This window comes from Amblyomma mixtum, chromosome 4, assembly GCF_055824585.1.
Source record: "Amblyomma mixtum isolate Tamu chromosome 4, ASM5582458v1, whole genome shotgun sequence".
NCBI classification, from domain to species: Eukaryota; Metazoa; Arthropoda; class Arachnida; order Ixodida; family Ixodidae; genus Amblyomma; species Amblyomma mixtum.
Genome location: NC_143015.1, coordinates 160558361 through 160576748, shown reverse-complemented (window position 1 = coordinate 160576748; position 18388 = coordinate 160558361). Strand labels below are relative to the sequence as shown.

At 47.1% G+C, this 18388-nt stretch overlaps 2 protein-coding genes across 2 annotated transcripts; one reads left to right on the top strand and one right to left on the bottom strand.

The window, feature by feature from the left end:
- Window positions 1–2850: 2850 nt before the first annotated feature.
- LOC149349022 (solute carrier family 60 member 1-like) lies at window positions 2851–13634 on the bottom strand. Its single transcript, XM_089585974.1, has 5 exons — window positions 13546–13634; window positions 8135–8231; window positions 6935–7061; window positions 5359–5517; window positions 2851–3917 (listed from the first exon to the last, which is right to left on the bottom strand). The coding sequence occupies exons 1-5, from the start codon at window positions 13632–13634 to the stop codon at window positions 2851–2853; spliced, it is 1539 nt and encodes a 512-aa protein (XP_089442100.1).
- A 1138-nt stretch (window positions 13635–14772) lies between these two features.
- LOC149349021 (uncharacterized) lies at window positions 14773–18388 on the top strand. The gene is made up of 4 exons (XM_089541882.1): window positions 14773–14850; window positions 15860–16279; window positions 16836–17016; window positions 18372–18388. Exons 1-4 carry the CDS (start codon window positions 14773–14775, stop codon window positions 18386–18388), a joined length of 696 nt encoding a protein of 231 aa, XP_089398008.1.

Sequence of the window (18388 nt, the reverse complement as noted above, 5' to 3'; positions counted from 1 at the left end):
ATGAGGGACGCCGTAGTGGAGGGCTCCGGAAATTTCGACCACCTGGGGTTCTTTAACGTGCACTGACATCGCACAGTACACGGGCCTCGAATTTCTCCTCCAAAGAAATTCAACCGCCGCGGCCGGGATCGAACCCGCGTCTTTCGGGACAGCAGCCGAGCACCATAGCCACTGAGCCACCGCGGCGGCTATAGTATGGTTTGGTATCGTATGTATTGTATTGTATGGTATGGTATGGTATGGCATGGTATGGTGTGTAGGGTTTAGCGTCCCCAAGCCACACGCGGGCAAAGAGAGGACATCGTGGTGTACTCCGGATTAATTTCAGCCATTTAAGGTTCCTTAACGCGCAATCGCATTACGCAGAGCACACGGCCTTTTTTGCTCTTCGCCTCCATCTAAAAAAATTGATGGTCGATTTGCGTAGTTAGGCCAAATGTGGATTAGGTGCGCTAGCGCTTCAGTTTTCACTTTTTTTCCGGTGTTCGGATCCATTGTTCGCTGATCGAAGTTGTTCGGATAGCGATGCTAATGCTCACATATATGCCTAATTGAGGATTCTCCACTTTACATTCGTAGATAACTGAGGAGTCATCATACGACTCCTTGTGCAGTGGTGCAGCCAGCCAGGTATAGTTGGGCAGCCTGCCACAAAACAGTTCTTCAGGCAGAGACACAGCGGCTAAATGCCGGTACGCCACGGCTGCTTACAGTGTCTGTTTTAGGTGGAATGCAATTGCTCGCTTTTCGCCTGCACTGAGATATGGGCAATTTATGAACGGCTTGTAGTGCTTTCCAATGCACAGGCTTCAATGAACAAGGGCAGTGGTTGTTTCGTTTTCCAGATGACAACGCGTTGAAATAAAGTGAAATCCGTGGTCAAGCGACACTTCCGAAAACTGAGAGACACGTCGAAACTGCGTGATGTAAGACATGCCAAGGGCTTGCGTTTCAGAACTATTTTCACCGGAATGGGAGGTTTCAACGTGACATCCAAATGAAGTACCAACTGTGTAAAGCACCAATTAAAACAGGCTTTCCGTGTTTTCTTTTTCATGTTTTTTTTAGCGAACGATGGAAAACGGAGGCGGTTACTGTTTTACTGCTTTAGCACTAGTGTGCGCAATAACGGATTTCGCCGGGGTCTTGCCGAAGCCGCGCCGTGACCTTGAAACGCGAGAGATAAGCAGATGACGACGCACGCGTCATGCGGCTTAGCCAATGAGGAGGCGGCGCAGTCGCTCAGCTGCAGCCAATGTGAGAGCGGCTGAATCCCCGCTGCGGCGGTGTAGTGCGCGTCAGCGGGCGTTCTGCAGATGGCGTGGGAGTCTCGCTGAGGTCTCCGGACGGAGCTGACGTGTCTTGCTCGCGCTCCCTCAAGCAGTGCTAACGCACCTACTTCGCATTTGATTAGCTGTGCAAATAGGCTGTCATTTTTTTCTTTTTTGCAGGCGTGTTATGCACATTATCGCATACGTTTCGCTACGGTACCTTCTAACTATTGGCACTTGTGACAACTTCTGCGCATTATCAGTGCTTCTCGTTGTGCCCATGACGTAAATAATACCATACCTTCTAAATTTGTACTTCCAGATTCTATACGCCGTATAATTTCAAGCACAGGGTCGTTGAATTACTGTAAATTACTTTTTTTGGCTTTTCGACCAGTACCAGTTTCAAGTCAATAAACATAGGTTGCGCCAGCCTAAACCAACAGCTGCGCAAGTCCGGAAGACAAAGCCCTTCATTAATGAAATACGCCCATTCGCTTTACCATAAAAGCATCGACAAAAGTCTCAATGCAAGAAGTTTCACAACAAGAGGTTGACTATCGAAAATTTCAAAAGCAGGAGCGAAGATTGCGTGTTCGGACACTCAGCTCTGGGTTCTGTGTAGCCTCACACCGCCCAAAAAAAATATTAGCACGCTGGCCCGTAATATTTCAGATCAAATTATTAATATTATTGTTAGTGGCTCGACAAATTTTCGTAAGAATCATTTTTATGCTATGTTGGAATAGCGGAACACTCATCTCCTGACTGGCCACCAGTCCGTATCATTTTTTTGTCTCCGGTCCTATTGTGTTTTCCGCCGAGCAGCTAATTTGAGCCATGACAATGACCTGCATTTCATGTGGATTTCCAGAGTTATCGCAAGAAATATGCGAAAGAAATCAAACAAATATATTCCCATCAGTTCCAAATGCTTTACAGTGTAGAGCTGTACCAGCGCAGATTTCGAAAGAGGATAGTGTGCAGCACTTCTAACTCCCTCTGTCCATTTCCATCGATTTTCATTGTCGCTTATGATTACGTCTGCTCAGTTAAGTGGATAGTTCACGAAGCCAAACTGTAGACGTATGCAGATGATGGAAATTCACAAGCTGTGATCTTCATTCATGCTTCAAAAGATTGGCGTTGATATAATGATTCCCCAGCCCCTAAGAAACCCATCAACTATCAGGGACGCAGTAGAGGAGAGCTCTTGATTAACTACGACCACATCGGTTTCACTCACGTATGCTCACCTAGAAAAGTACACGGTCGCCTTGCATATCGCATCGATCGAAATGCGGCCACCGCCGCCCGGATAACAGCTGCGTTCTCTGGATCGGTAGGCGAGCGCCCTTAGCCACCGCGGCGGGTATTCTTCAACTGAGCTTCTAGGTTGTTTACAACCTACCATCGTCTGAGGGCCGAAAAACTCCGAGGGTGTCGCTTCTCTTCGTATATACCAAATGACAACAAAAACAACTTTTTATCAGCACCGCCCCATGAGGAACAGTTTGCGTTGATCTCCCGCTTTATTTACGAAATAAACTGACCTCTTTATTAAGAAAAAATCATCTCATCAAAGATCCTCTGCTTGCACGGAAGGCGTTTGGTCAGGATTTTCACCGTCGACCTTTGTGCTTAGCTGCTTGTTCTCATACAGTAAAGGTTTCCTTCGCACATACAAGCACATGCTTACGAAAAATACTAGCGACAGCATAACGGCAGTGAAAAAAAGATATAAGAAAACGTTCGGCCTGCTGTCCAAGAACCGGCCCACCAGAAGTGGAGGCGACAGAGATCCAAGCACGCCAGCGACCACCGGGATCGACATCATCTTGTTGCTGATGTTGATGTGCTTCCCTACCCAGGCCGTCACTGATGCTGACTGAGGACCCTCAGCGATCCCCGCTAGGGCACTACTGGCCCACAATGCTGCAGCACTGCTGGAACCCCATGCCAATAGGACAGCAGCTGTTGCGACAAGAAGAGCCTGCGACGCGACCAACACAGAGAAGGCGGACACCTTGACAGTGACAACAGCAGCAGCCAGGCGACTCGCAGCGAAGCAACCGAAGTAAACGGCCGCAAGACGAGAGGCCAGAGGCTTGGAGAAGTGCAGGTCGCACTTGACGGCGAACGCAGTCAGCATATGTGCCATTGTGCACTCCAGGGCGACATAGACACATATGAAGGCTGACTGCAGTGCTAACAATATCCGAGCGAAGCGTATGTATTGCGCTGACTCCTCAAAGCTCTTCGGAACGTCGTTCGCAGCATTTGTCCTCCGCATGTTGAAGTTGGTGTTGTCGATGAAGTAGAAGGTGGCCATAGAAGCTACTACGAGGAAGAGAAAGCCGCTAGCAATTCCAAACGCATAGTAAATTGTGCTGTCGGTTGGAGCGTCGTCAAAGACCGTTGCATTGATGTATTCCAGAGGCTCGATGGGCAAGTCGTCGGTGCCATTCCATTTGGCATTGGGCATCTGCATAGTTGCATTTGTGCTGGCGGTGGTGGCTTGCGTAGACAAGAATGGCCTCGCTATTATGGGAGCGGCAAGGCAACCCACACCGGAGGCCAAATGAAGAACTTGTAGCGCAGGACTAGAGTTCTTGGTCCACATCTTCAAGATCCACACGTTCGAGCCTGAGGTCAAGGAGAACAAAAGGAGAAAAAAAGTCAATGCGCTAGCATGGAAGATTTAGTCACGCTTAGTCACTAAAAAAATCGAGTCTAAACCCAAAGCTTATTGAACTTTTGCTTTAGACCGGCATGCCGAAACGGCATGTAGAAACTACTGCTGCCTATATCCATAGCAGGAATGGGACCGCTGTGAACAATGCACGCTGCAAAACAGCAACAAACTGAAAGTAACGTCTATTCTTCCAGGTCGTGCGTCTGTCTGAACGAGTGTAGGTACCAACTACAGGGACACTGCAAGAGAGTTTCCCGCGCCAATGAAGCTCGATAAAGCGAAGCTAATTTCGAGCGCCATCCTGGCTTGAAATGTGCAGAGCTTTACAGGACACTAATCTGCCATATTCAATGTCAGCGTTGCAAATATGAAATCCTGGAATCTCTGCATAAGCTGTCAGAGAGTTTTAAGAATTCCGGTTTTCAAATATGGTGCGTTTAGCGTTGCCTCGATGAGGGCTTTATTTTGTAATGCCCAATTTCGGCTTGGCTTCATTACGCCGTCACTTCAGTGAGGAGGACGACCGCAACAGCAGGTGCTGAAGCAAACGACCAACAATAGGGGTCACCGGTTTGGACGCGGCGCCGTAGCTAACCACACAAATGGAGCCACGCCCAGTCCGGCCGCGTTACAGAGGTCACGATCCTCCAATTGTTTGCAAACCACACCACAATTCTGCTCCCAAGATGCAAGCAGTACTGAGTATGTTTGTCAGGTATGTGAAACTCATCGTCGGGCTCAGTCATTCTCAGACGTCCTCGCCAGTCTGGAACTGCGGCATATCTGTGGGAGGCATTTATGGATGTACGCGGCTTCATGGACGTGTTTATCCCTTCGAAAGTGTGACGTCATTCCTCAGGATCGATGTCAAAGGAAGCAGTGACAAATGGGAGATGACGAAATGAGTCGTAAACAAAAACGAAACATTACAAAGCACGGCCGGAGCAAAGACTAAATTCAAGAAAATTTATAATACTGGTGCGCCCACACGAGGGCAATGAACTTTAACTTATTTTTTTTTAATAAGCACTTCGCCATAAGCGCAAACCTCAGAGGAAGAATTCCTGCTTTAATGCTGTTTAAAAACAACGGCAAAGTAGGTCTTGGCCTTTTCTTCATTCTGGGTCTCTTGAGCAAGCTGTATGGTACGTCCCCCCCCATTTCAATATTGCCACTTCACCTCGACGCTGATAAGCTATAGTTCGGAAGCCCCCACACCAAACCGAAATCCTTCCTTAATCAGGCTGATTAGATAAATCCTAAAGGGAACGCGTAATGAGTAACGATTCTCAGTCCCTTCGTTTCGTAATAACTAATGCCGCTTTTTTATTCTACGTACCGATGGGAACAGTGAGGAGCGCCCCTACAGGAAGAGGGAATCACCCGACTCACCCGTGCCAAAGGTTCGTAGACTATGTCCGGTGAAGAACATCATGACATGCACCAGCACTAGGCTTCCACTAAGTGGAATCATAAGCGCTACGAAGCAGCTCAGCGCCGTGACCAGGATGGATACGACCTGGGTGTTGTACGTGTCGTATAGCTTTCCCCCTGCGCAAGAGTCGTACACGTACAATAAATATAGTCCATGGTATTGTGGAATACTCTCTGGCGAGGAGCGAACGTAATGGAAATAACAAACATACACACGCCAATAAATTTTTCTTTCAGCATGCTTCGGGAACTGCTGCTCATATTGACGTATACTGACAGTCTGCAAACAGAGACCTTGCCAGTCATACGCTAGCCCGAGAAACTGTCATCGAACCGAATGCATCTCAATGTAGAAATTAGCATATTTCTTGAATTACGAACGACATACCTTCGCTTCTAGAGTAAACTACAACGATGGAGCGGGCTCCAATTGAGTTTGTGTGGGACATCGAGTAGGTTTAGAATTTTTTGAACTGATTGTTTTATATCTTCATCGCACTTTACTGAAGCATGTGCAGGAGCGTGAACGACTACGCGCTGAGGTTTTAGTTTCTCGTTAGGAATGTCTTGCAAAACGTGGAGCGCCAGAGAGAGCGGTAAGGAAGGCGGTTAACCAGTGGTGTGCTCTGGTTGGCTGACATGCACTGGTGGAAAGGAAAAGAGGAAAATGAGAGAAGGGTGTGAAGAGCAGTTGCATCAGGTATGCGCATTCGTGCTGCCAAGCCACACTCTAACGCACAAACACGATGCCCTTAAGAATAGAAACAACACTTTTTATGCCTTCAAGGATGGCGATCGCTGTGATCAAAGACCGGGGATTTGACTGTTCTTCGTAGGGCGAGGGTCGAGTTAGACTAATGCACAGCTGAATCGTGGTAAGCCATGTCCAACATTCTCGACAAAAATTGCAAAAATTGGAAAATTATAATATACTCCTAGAGAAAATTTGAAGGCAATGGTCCATTCTTCTGATATATAACAAAATAATTATTTTGAAATGTTTCCATCGGTCGCATCAAAACAGCTAAGACTTCCATAGAAAACCAATGGGGAACGCTTTTGATGATAGCAACAACGTTAATAGAAAAAAAAATGCAAGACTGCCGTTGGAAGATCTGCGGATATATTGATCAAGATATCATAATGAAATCTTGCATTACATAAAAAATTGCGTTCATATATAATGGTTTTTCGTTCAAAAATGGTTTTGTCCACAATTGTTGGGTATGGTTCTGTTGTCTATTCGCAGCCACACATGTCACAAGCAGGGCTGTCGATCATGCCAATGAGGAATAAGTGCCGCATTGTAAAAGCCTGCACCGAGCCATAGACGGCATAACACCAGTGTGATAGAACCTGCGAGGGGTGACCTAAGAGAGAGAAGACAGACGGAACCATCTTTTCGCATGCGCAAAGCGCACCGCTGACTGAGGACGCCACGAAAAATGGGACCATGCCTCTGGACGTGCTCGAAACTTGCATGCCATAGTGAGCGCTGCAGTTTCCCGGTTTGAGAGGACTTAGGTATACCCACCGATGAGGGCTCCAAGCAGACCACCAACGCAACGAGTGGTGATCAGCTGCGAGATGGAGGATAAGCTGGTGTTGTAGACCTCTCCAAGGTACAGCAAGCCAACGCCAGTCACAGCCTCCACTAAACCCTGGGTCAGCAAAAGCGTACATATTATAGTACAGTAAAGAGTATAGTGCAGAGGCAGTTCCCGCGTCGCAGGGGCCTAATGGGAGGGCAGAAAACCAGCGAATAGGACGCGTTCACAAGGAGGAGAAAGTACACAGGGCAACGCTGGACAACGCTTGTCCAGTACACAGTCAAGTACACAGGACAACGCTGGAAGCGTTGTCCTGTGTACTTCTCCTTGTGAACGCGTCCTATTCGCTGGTTTTTCACCTACCATGCACCAACTGGCCCAACCAGCTACGTTTCTTCAATACTAATGGGAGAGCCACACACCCGCCGCGTCTGGCCGGTAGGGGTGCCGTAGACGCTGTGTCCAGTTGGGCGTGTAAAAGGCTCGTTTTGGCGTTTGACTCTCGTTGAACTTAAGCCAAGCTAAGCCGTAGCTTAGCGTTTAGCACGTCTTTTTTTCAATCAATGGCCGTATGCTTCTAATATTATCGTGACATAAAGTTCACAAAAGACGATGTGGTGGCGAAATGTGGAACTTACGAGTGAAATATATGCAAAGTGGCTTCAATTCGGGACCATGCTTTTGAAAAATGCTATTATAAGACGTTTTTCTCGTTTGAACAATGCCGGACTCCCATCCCCGATATCCTGACAATGTGCTAACGACAACCAATTGTACACGACGCGTTTTCTCGGAAAATAAATTATTGTAGATCTGTTTCGCGACCGATGGTCGTGTGGTATTGTTATTAGGGGATATAGCATGCACGTCTCCTAATAGCTTGACACATTTCACGCAACCGGATTACGTGAGTGCACCGTATTGAGGTTTTTTTCCCCGCCCACTTGCTTCCCGCAAACTTTTGCTGCCCATAGTACGTGACCCCTGTCGTCGCGTGGCATTTCTGGGTTCTAGAGGCTCACTTTTATCTGTGACCGATAGCGGCGCAGTGGACGAATAACCTGTCTAGTAAACAGCCTTAGACTTGACACTTATGCGTCAGCTAACGTACAGGTGTAAATGTAGCAGCAAAATTAAAAAGACTCCCTTTAAGTTTCAATGTAAACAATGTGTGGAGTACTCACCATTCCAAAATTTCCGAGACTAAGGTTACATGTTCGACCTACGTTGAGCCACAGCTCGGCACGGGGAGATCGCGTCCTTGTAGAAACGACTTGTTCACTGCGCAAGAGAAGAAACGAGGTAGGCGTGTTTGACAAGAGATGCAAATAAAATCCTCCTTTGATTGTTTTGGAGGATATTCTTATGTTAACAGCGTGCCTTTTCACCGAGTTTAACTGCCGCAAAACGACGCCTTTTGATGGCATACTCGTGACCTGTTTCAATATTTAGGAGAAGCCTGTGTTCACGGAGGTGCTTTCTTTCTTTGAAAAGAAAATTATATTCACACGTCTACACTACTGCACACTGCTTGCATTAACGCAAATATTAGTAGGAGTGAATTTTTATATGTGATTTTTGAATAAAAATTTCTGTTTATTTACAGTAGGTTACATGCCCAAAATCTTTTCAGGTTTTTACTTATTCTTGATTGTACCTCTAGCGTTGCTGGTTTTTCGTATCGAACTTGGAGAGAGAGAGCGTTATGAGTAAGTGATCAGCTTGCATCTTCGTGAGTTTGAGACAAAGACTCGATTAAAAAAAGTCAGTACTTGAGCTTCCGTTTATTGAATATAAAAGAACGTTATCATTGAAGCTGATTCTTTGGAATAATGCGCTACATCACAGTTCTGGCTGACACTACTGTGACCCAATTGTCCACACGGACATTACAGTTTGCAAACCGGCCGTCTAGAGAGCGCCAAGTAACCGTGGTTTCATGCGAACGTTGAATACCACATATAAAAAAAAATTACAGTTTTAACGCCAGTAAACCGAGCCTGACGTTCGAAAGCACTTGCTTAGCCACACCGTGTACGAGGCATTTCAACTAGAGGGCCAAAGGTCCGCGGTGAAAGGTCAAGGGCCAAAGGTCAAAGATCTAGGCTTCAGAAATTCATCAGCTTTTTCAGGATTGCTAGGGAACTAGTAATTTCGCACTAAAAGGTTCTGGAATAACCGTCGTTGTAGTCCTCGAAAGTGGGGATCGTAGCCGACCCGCAAGCATTGTTAATATTCACAGTTCTCTTCAACAAGCCACACAAAAGGAAGATGTCCCACAGAGTGTACAATCATAAGGGGAAACAAATTTTGGGCATTAATTGGCTGATTACTCCATAATTCTGCATGACAAGCACATTTCGTTCTGTTTTCTATCTAGTTTTTCAGTTGCTGTATAATATGAAAAGGTCTTTCTGACATTTTGTGGAGAAATAACAAGAAAAATCTCTTTTTTTTTGTAGACGTTTGTTCTCTTTCGTATTGCTTACGGCTGTACGTATTTTCGCGTCAGATGTTGTTTCGAGAGGAGTTCTATTAAAGGTGCAGTGAAGAGAAATCTTAACTCGTCTTTTTGCCGCGGGAACTCAATCTACACGTTCCGAGCATTCTTAGAAACTTCGACTTAGTGCCCTGTGTGATCGATTTCCCTAATTAAATCGAATTAACGTCCGGCTACAGCCTTTTTTTTTTTAATTCTCCCCGTGCGGTGGGTGGAGTCGACCAACGAGTGGAGCGCCTTTCACCCAGTCCCATGGCGGCTTGCCGCTCTGCCATCGGCGGAGTAATACGTAGTAATCCGTAGTAGCAAATAGTCCGCGCGTATTTTTATTTCTGCGGGCTTATTTCGCGGCTATATTATCTGGGAATGAAACTATTTATTCACGGAAAAATAAAAAAAAAAAACAAAATAAACCGAAAGCAAAGCCTCCACGGAGCTGGCTGAAAGGCACTCCCCGCGTTGGTCGAATCCGCCCACCGTACGGGGAGAACTAAAAAAAGAAAGGCGGGAGTCAGACGTTAATTCGATTTAATTAGGGAAATCGGCCACACAGGGCAATAAGCCGCAGTTTCTAAGAATTCTAGGAACGTGTGGATCGAGTTCCCGCGGCAAAAAGACGAGTTCAGATTCCTTTTCACTGCACCTTTACGGGATATACAGCTTGATCCTTTGCTGACCGAATTTCTTCGTTCTATATGCGCAGTGTTTAGAACATACAGTCTTTGTCAAAATTTTAGAGCCCAGGGAGTTTACTTCTTAGCCTTCCAGTGGGACTCCTGAAGCATTCTGGGAAGTGCTACACATTGAAGGAGGTAGAACCAGAAAGCTTCTTACCCAGATGAAATTTGGAGCGCTGGAGATGCGTCACGAACCACACAGTGGGGCTCAGAAGCGAGCCCCCTGGGTTCCAAACTTTTGACAAAGGCTGTACGTTGGAAAACTCTAAATACCAATAGGCCTATATGGGAGTAATTAAAATGGGAGTAAGCTGTCCTCAAGGACACTCCCTTTTATGGCTTTTAGTGGTAGGATATGCTGCCCATGCTCCGGAGCAGATTTCGATCGCCAAATATACGGAATGCTGAGCCTCGGCAACGGAGGCATATTCCCACTTTAAAGCATAATACTTCGATGCAGTTAGCAACGGGATGAAGCGTTTAAACGCGGCACCGGAGGTCTTGAGTTTTGCGAATATTGTAGCCGCGGTTTCAACCTCGTTTGAAATCTTCATAACTGCTAGAACTTCGCATGTTATGAACAAGAAATTTGATTCCGTTGCCAACATAATTATTCCGTATTTTTAGTACCTGAAATCTAGCCCGGGCTTGGGCAGCATAGCCTGCTCCGTAAAGGGAGTGGCCCCGTCGCGGTGGCTCAGTGGTTACGGCGCTCGGCTGCTGACCCGAAAGATGCGGGTTCGATACCAGCCGCGGCGGTCGAATTTCGATGAAGGTGAAATTCCAGAGGCTCGTGTACTGTGCGATGTCAGTGGACGTTAAAGATCCCCAGGTGGCCGAAATTTACGGAGCCCTTCACTACGGCGTCCCTCATAGCCTGAGTTGCTTTGGGACTTAAACCCCAATAAAATAAATAAATAAATAAATAAATAAATAAATAAATAAATAAATAAATAAATAAATAAATAAATAAATAAATGAAGTCGGCTAGAAGACGGCTTATTCGCTCTTTATTACATTAGGGTTTAGTGTGTAATGGAGACAAGATGAAGTCATTACCAACGGAAAGAATGTTTTCGGGCTGATTCTATAAGTTAAATGACGCGTCGGACGCGTTTCCACGATATATGTCATGATGATAATGATACCAGAACTCCCTGTGATTTCAGCTAGGCGAAGAAGCGACATGACATATTTATCGTACTTTGAAGGCTCTGAACGCGGGAAGTTACTTACTAATTTTAGACATCTTAACATGCGCAAAAGACAGGAACCAGGGTATTTTTCGAGCTGCTTAATACGCCTTACGACCTCATTTTTTCTTTCTCCGACTGCGGGCTGAAGCACCTGCCACTGAGGCAAGGCAGCTTCAACTGAGGCCTTTCCCGGCCCTCCGTACGAAGGAAGACGTCATTCGACGCGGCCACGCCGAGCATCCATGGTTCGCGCTGAGCAGACCAACCCGGGCAACATTAACAACCGGCAGCTGGGCCATTGAACCCCTGAGCTGAGGCAACTACTTGAAATTTTTTTTGAAAGATCTAGGTACTATCCCCTATAGTAGGATACTACTTAAGAAGGCAGCGGCTTTTCCCCGTGAAAGGGTCCCTTCTAGCCAATGGCGTCGGCCAATTCTCATGTCCTTGCTAGGGTGACAATGCCGGGAGCGGTGCCACAATGGAGAGAGGGGTCTGTCCCCGACTATGGAGGGAGGGGACTATCACCTTTCATCTACCACTCCCTGCTTTGTGACACTAGCAGGGTCACGAGAATCGGCTGACGCCATTCGCTGGAAGGGGGGTCCTTTGACGGGGAAAAGCGGCTGGCTTCGTAAGTTGTATCCGACTATAGTTAAAGCCTAGATCTTGGCGACGAATGACAGTTGAATAGCTGCTGTGACCGGCTAATGCTTTCGTGTTGCAAGTCCGCGTGGAAAGGTGCCTGTAGTGGCGCTGCCGGCGTTAGCGATGAATCTCTGGAAGCGCGCAGGAAGGCTTGTGCCAGGAAAGCACATTGCAGAGGAAGCTTGCGATACCGTTTTACTGACAGGGTAGAAAACCCTTATAGCAACTGTGGACGAGAGCCCTCAGACAGAAGCCGATTCTGGTCCCCAAAAAAATTTTACCAAGAGGACTGACTCAGCTAATAGAGAACGGAGCCGTCGGCAAGACGAGAAAATGCGCCGCCGACGTCCGATTCGTAGTTGCCGAATTCCGAACACCTCACGCAAGGCGGGCATTCTGTAGCCTGTCGTCGTACTTCGGCCTACAGGGCTACCGCAGCATGCTGCAAACGCTTTATGATTTCGTAACACCCGAAGCCTGCACAAAGTAGCTGATTCTGGAATGAGACCAGAACCGCTTTAGCGGCCTTCAAGTAAACACAATTTAGAGCTTGTGGTTCTGAACTGGCTGTGTAAAACGGCCAAACGTAGCTGGAGGACGCAATTGATTGATTGATTCATTGATTGATTCAATTTTTATTTCTCAACATTCATACAAGGCATGCTTGTTAATCCATCCCATCGAAATAATCGGAGGCGAAAGATTCAGCGCTTTTGTTTGAGTCTATCCTTTCTGGTTTGGTTTGGTTTACTGGTTTTAACGTCCCAAAGCAACTCAGGCTATGAGGGACGCCGTAGTGAAGGGCTCCGGAAATTTCGACCACCTAGGATTATTTAACGTGCACTGACATCGCACAGCACACGGGCCTCTAGAATTTCGCCTTCATCGAAATTCAGCCGCCGCGGCCGGGATCGAACCTGCGTCTTTCAGGTCAGCAGCCGAGCGCCGTAACCACTGAGCCACCGCGGCGGGGCGAGTCTATACTTTCTCTCCGTCATCTATTTTGCACTGTTTTAATTACGAGACGCTTCGAATTTTCGGCTACGCTCGCTGCACGGCTTTCCTCGTACTTCGACGGTTATTGCCCACTGACGGGTACGACAATTTCTGCAGTTATACTGCTCTCCACGTGGTGGCACCATGTGTACTTCACAGTTACTTCATTATTTGGCTTATTAAGGCTTTGTTTTCGATACAAATGACTTATGACAAACAACATCGCAAGCATCCTGAGGCTTTCCCCTCCCTCCTTCACTCTGTCTGTATATTTGCTATCATGTGACGCGAACATATTCTTCTAGCCAGACTTAGAATTCCCCTTTAATATCCCTTGAAACCACAATGCGTAGCGAAGACTAATCGCATAAACTGACAAAACAAATAAAATTTGCAAAAAAAAGGAAACGTTAACCACGTGGCGTTGGATGAGAATTCACAGCCTCGTCAGTAAACCTTGTTTGGCTGCTGAACCACGACTAAATTATCTTTAAAACCCGACACATACATGGCTTAGATGTGTGTAAAAATCCAAAGGGAGTTGGTAGGGCGTACAAAGGATGACAAACATTGCTCACCTTTGGACGACAGGAGCTGGCTGTGGCTGGTAGCGCACCTCGGCGAAATGTCTACGTGATACATCCCCACTCATCTTTTGATTCCTCATATTGCACGCAAGACAACGAAGCTCGTCATGGCCTTATTCTCGAAAGTGCACGGGCTCCAAGGGTTAACACTAGCAACAACAACTGGAGAGGCTAGAACGGTGTGCACTCTCAGCTACGGATGTTATCGAGGCCGTCGGCAGTGCCAGCAGCTGTGCGGGGCGAATAATAATGAAAAAACAAAACAAACACTGAACTCATTTTGTAATGAAATGGTGAAGGCTTCGGAACGATGTCGGAATAAGAATACCGCCACAAACCACTGCCCCAAAAGCAACAAACACAAAGAGCCAAAAATGGTATGGTATGGCTAGGTTTGGTATGTATGGTATGGAATTATATGGTATAGAAGGCTATGGTATGGTTAGGTTTGGTACGGCATAGTTTGGTATGATATGCTATTGTATGATATGATAGGGTATCGTAGGGTATGGTATGCTTTGGTATGATATGGTATGGCATGGTTAGGTCTGGTACGGCATAGTTTGGTATGATATGCTATTGTATGATATGATAGGGTATCGTAGGGTATGGTATGCTTTGGTATGATATGGTATGGCATGGTTAGGTTTGGTATGGTATGGTATGATATGGTACGGTATGGTATGGTATGATATGGTATGGTTTGGTACAGTATGACATGTTATGGTATAACATGGTATGGTTTGGCATGATATGGTATGGTATGGTATGCTTTGGTATGGTATGATATGGTATAATATGGTATGGTAGGGTAGGGTATGGTATGGTTAGGTTTGGTAGGGTATAATTTGGTATGATATAGTTAGTTAGGATAAAGTTCGTTAGCAATAGTTAGGCCAAATGCGAATGAGGTGCGCTAGCGCTTCGGTTTTCACTTTTTTTCCGGTGTTCGGATCCATTGCTCACCTATGGAGGTTGTTAGGATAGCGATGCTAATGCTCACATATATGCCTAATTGGAGATTCTCCACTTTACAATCGTTGATCCCTGAGGAGTCATACCACTCCAGGCGCAGTAGTGCAGCGATTAAGCGATGCTCAACTGCCCTGCGATGGCAGGTGCTCCCAGCGGTGGGGCATGCGAGACTCGTGTTACCCTTCCCGAGCAACTTCTCGCGATCAATCATTAAGTGAACTGCTACCTGCCACGGTGGGCAGTATGCCCACAACCCGGAAGGCAGTGGAAAGTGTGCAAACCTGCGACTCTGCGACACTGGCCAGGTTGCCAGCCAGCCAGGTAGTTGGGCAGCCTGCCACAAAACAGTTCTTCAGGCAGACACACAGCGGCTAAATGCCGGGACGCCCCGGCTGCTTACAGTGTCTGTTTTACGTGGAGTGCAGTCGTTCACTTTTCGCCTGCGCTGAGATATGGGCAATTTATGAGCGGCTTGAAGTGCTTTCCCATATACAGGCTCCACTGAACGGGGGCAGCGGTTGTTTCGTTTTCCAGTTGACAACGCGTTGAAATAAACTGAAATCCGTTGTCAAGCGACACTTCCTAAAAACAAGAGACAAATCTAAAGTGCGTGACGTAAGACATGCAAGCACTTGCATTTCAGAACTATTTTTGACCAGAATGAGAAGTTTTAACGTGTCATACAAGTGACTACTGTAACCAGTACCAATTAAAAGCGACTTTCTGAGTTTTTATTTCCTACCGAACGAAGGAAAACGAATGGGGTTGCTGTTTTACTGCGCTAGCACTAGTGTGCGCAATCACGGATATCGCCGGAGTATAGTGTACTAGAATTAGGAGTAGTGGGGCGAGTGAAGCTGCGCGCCAGCGGAGCGCGTGAAGCAGGCGGCGCCGAAATCTCGTGTCGCCGCGCGGCGGCGCTGCTGCGCCTTTCACTTGGCAGCCCCCTCATACTCCGGAGCTCTCTGCGTATGCTCTGCGATAGGCGCCGGCTTGTTACACGGGGAGCGCGCTCTGCCTTGGAGTGCATTTTCAGTATGTCATGCTCTGTTATGCTGTTTAAAATAGGTGTAATTCCCCAAATTCCATTGTCAGAAGACAATTCAGTGTACCCCGTGACTTTCCAGGAAACAGGTAGGGGCCATCCACTGACCGTACGAGAAACGGAACACACTGCGCGGCAGTCTTAGCACGTGCACGCATATACGTAGGGTACGCGCGCTGGTTTCAACAAGATCGTCGTGGGCAAGCGTTTTTCCTCCGTACGTTAATTCATGTGCGTCTTGATTTCACCTCTGCTGCGCTGTGCAGCCCATGATATTACGAGAAGAGCAAACCTCGGCGGAGGAACTATTGTTTTGCTCCTCGGTGTAGGACCGGCTGCAGTGGAGTGAAGGATGCTCTGAAGTTATCATTATTCGGGGTTCCTGAAGACGAAGCAAGGCGTCGCACATGGCAGCGCAACTTGAATCGTGTGGACAAGCCCCTAGAAATGACGGATGCCGTGTGTGAGCTGCATTTTGAAGAGAAGTACATATTAAGAGACTATGTGCATATCATCAACGGCAGGGAGGTGCGCATACCACGTGGCAAGCCATTTCTTTCGCAAGATGCAGAACCAAAATTTCTGGCCAACCTTCCCGCGTATCTGTCCAAAAAGCCCTCGCGCGAGAGGCCAGCAAGAAAAACAACGTCTTCGCAAGTGCCCAGCGACCTGTCGGCCAAGAGGCAATGCACACAAGGGGATATAGTCTCTTAATATGTACTTCTCTTCAAAATGCAGCTCACACACGGCATCCGTCATTTCTAGGGGCTTGTCCGCACGATGCAAGTTGCGCTGCCATGTGCGGCGCCTTGCTTCGTCTTCAAGAACCCCGAATAATGATAACTTCAGAGCATCCTTCACTCCACTGCAGCCGGTCCTACACCGAGGAGCAAAACAATAGTTCCTCCGCCGAGGTTTGTTCTTCTCGTAATATCATGGGCTGCACAGCGCAGCAGAGGTGAAATCAAGACGCACATGAATTAACGTACGGAGGAAAAATGCTTGCCCACGACGATCTTGTTGAAACCAGCGCGCGTACGCTACGTATATGCGTGCACGTGCTAAGATTGCCGCGCAATGTGTTCCGTTTATAGTACGGTCAGTGTATGGCCCCTACCTGTTTCCTGGAGAAAGTCACGGGGTACACTGAAGTGTCTTCTGACAATGGAATTTGGGGAATTACACCTATGTTAAACAGCATAACAGAGCATGACACACTGAAAATGCACTCCAAGGCAGAGCGCGCTCCCCGTGTAACAAGCCGGCGCCTATATCACCGATTACTACGTCCCAGAATGACGAAGCAGCGGAGTTATGTCAGCCTCGCGAGAATCATGCGTTTCAGCTAAGCGAAGTCCCTAAACCATCTGATCTCTGGGCACTGCACAAGTTTTGGAACTACGATGGTGTTGCTCTCGTCCACAGCTCCCTCAATTCCACCAGTGCAGCTTTGCGTTTTCTCGGAAATATTTGCGAATTATTGCAAATAAAGCCATTTTGTATATATTTCCAATGCAATCAGACTTTTCACATGCCTATGTGAGCTACAGTGAACGCTCGCCAGCCATAAGTCACACGGAACGTTTATGACTTTACAAGAGAGGACTATCTGCATGCCTTTCTTCCATAAATGTCTGATGTAAAATTAAACCTCGTAGAGCCCGAATAACTTGAGGAGCATACCTGCCTGATCACCAGCTACTCGCCGAGCTGCTGCGAGCGAGCGCGCGCTTGCCAGGTGACGGGAGCGGCAGCGCCATCTGTCGGCGTCGGCGCAAACAGCTTCAGCCCGCCGTCTTCCCTCGACCCACTACTCCTAATTCTAGTACACTATAGCCGGAGCCTTGCCGAAGCTGCGCCGTGACCTTGAAACGCGAGAGATAAGCAGACGACGCACGCGTCACGTCACTTAGCCAATGAGAAGGCGGCGCAGTTGCACAGCTGCAGCCAATGAGAGAGCGGCTGAATTCCCGCTGCGGCGGTGTAGCGCGCGTCAGCGCGCGTTCTGTGATTCTCGCCCAGGACTCCGGACGGAGCTGACGAGTGTTGCTCACGCTCCTACTTCGCATTTGATTAACTCTGCAAATAGACTGTCATCTTTCTTTCTTTTTTGCATGCATGTTTGTGCACATTTGTGCATATACGCATAAACATATGGCGTGAGAATCCTTGTCGCATACGTTTCGCTACTGTACCTTCCAACTATTGGCACTTATTGTGATAGCTTCATTATCAATGCTTCTTCTTGTGCACACGGCGTAGAGAACACCACGCCTCATAAATATGTACTTCCAGATTTTATACGCCGCATAATTACAAGTACAGGGTCGTTGAATTACTGTAAATTACTTTATTTTCGCTTCATTTCGACCAGTAGCAGTTTCAAGTAAACAATGCTAGGCTGCGCCAGCCTAAAACAACAGCTGCGCCAGTACGGAAGACACAGCCCTTCATTAGTGAAACACACCCCTTCGCTTTTTCATAAAAGCTTCGACAAAAATCTTTTTGCAACAAGTTTCACAACAAGAGGTTAACTAACGAAAATTTCCAGCGCAGGACCGAATATTGCGTGTTGGGAGACTCAGCTCTGGGTTTTGTGTAGCCTCACACCGCCAAAAAAATATTGGCACACTGGCCCGTAATATGCCAAATCAAATCGTTAATATTATTGTTAGTAGCTCAACAAATAAATTTTCGAATGAATCACTTTTATGCTACGCTGGAATAGCGGAACACTCATCTCCTGACTGGCCACTAGACCGTATCATTTTTGTCTCGGGTCCTATTGTGTTTTCAGCCGAGCAGCTAATTTGA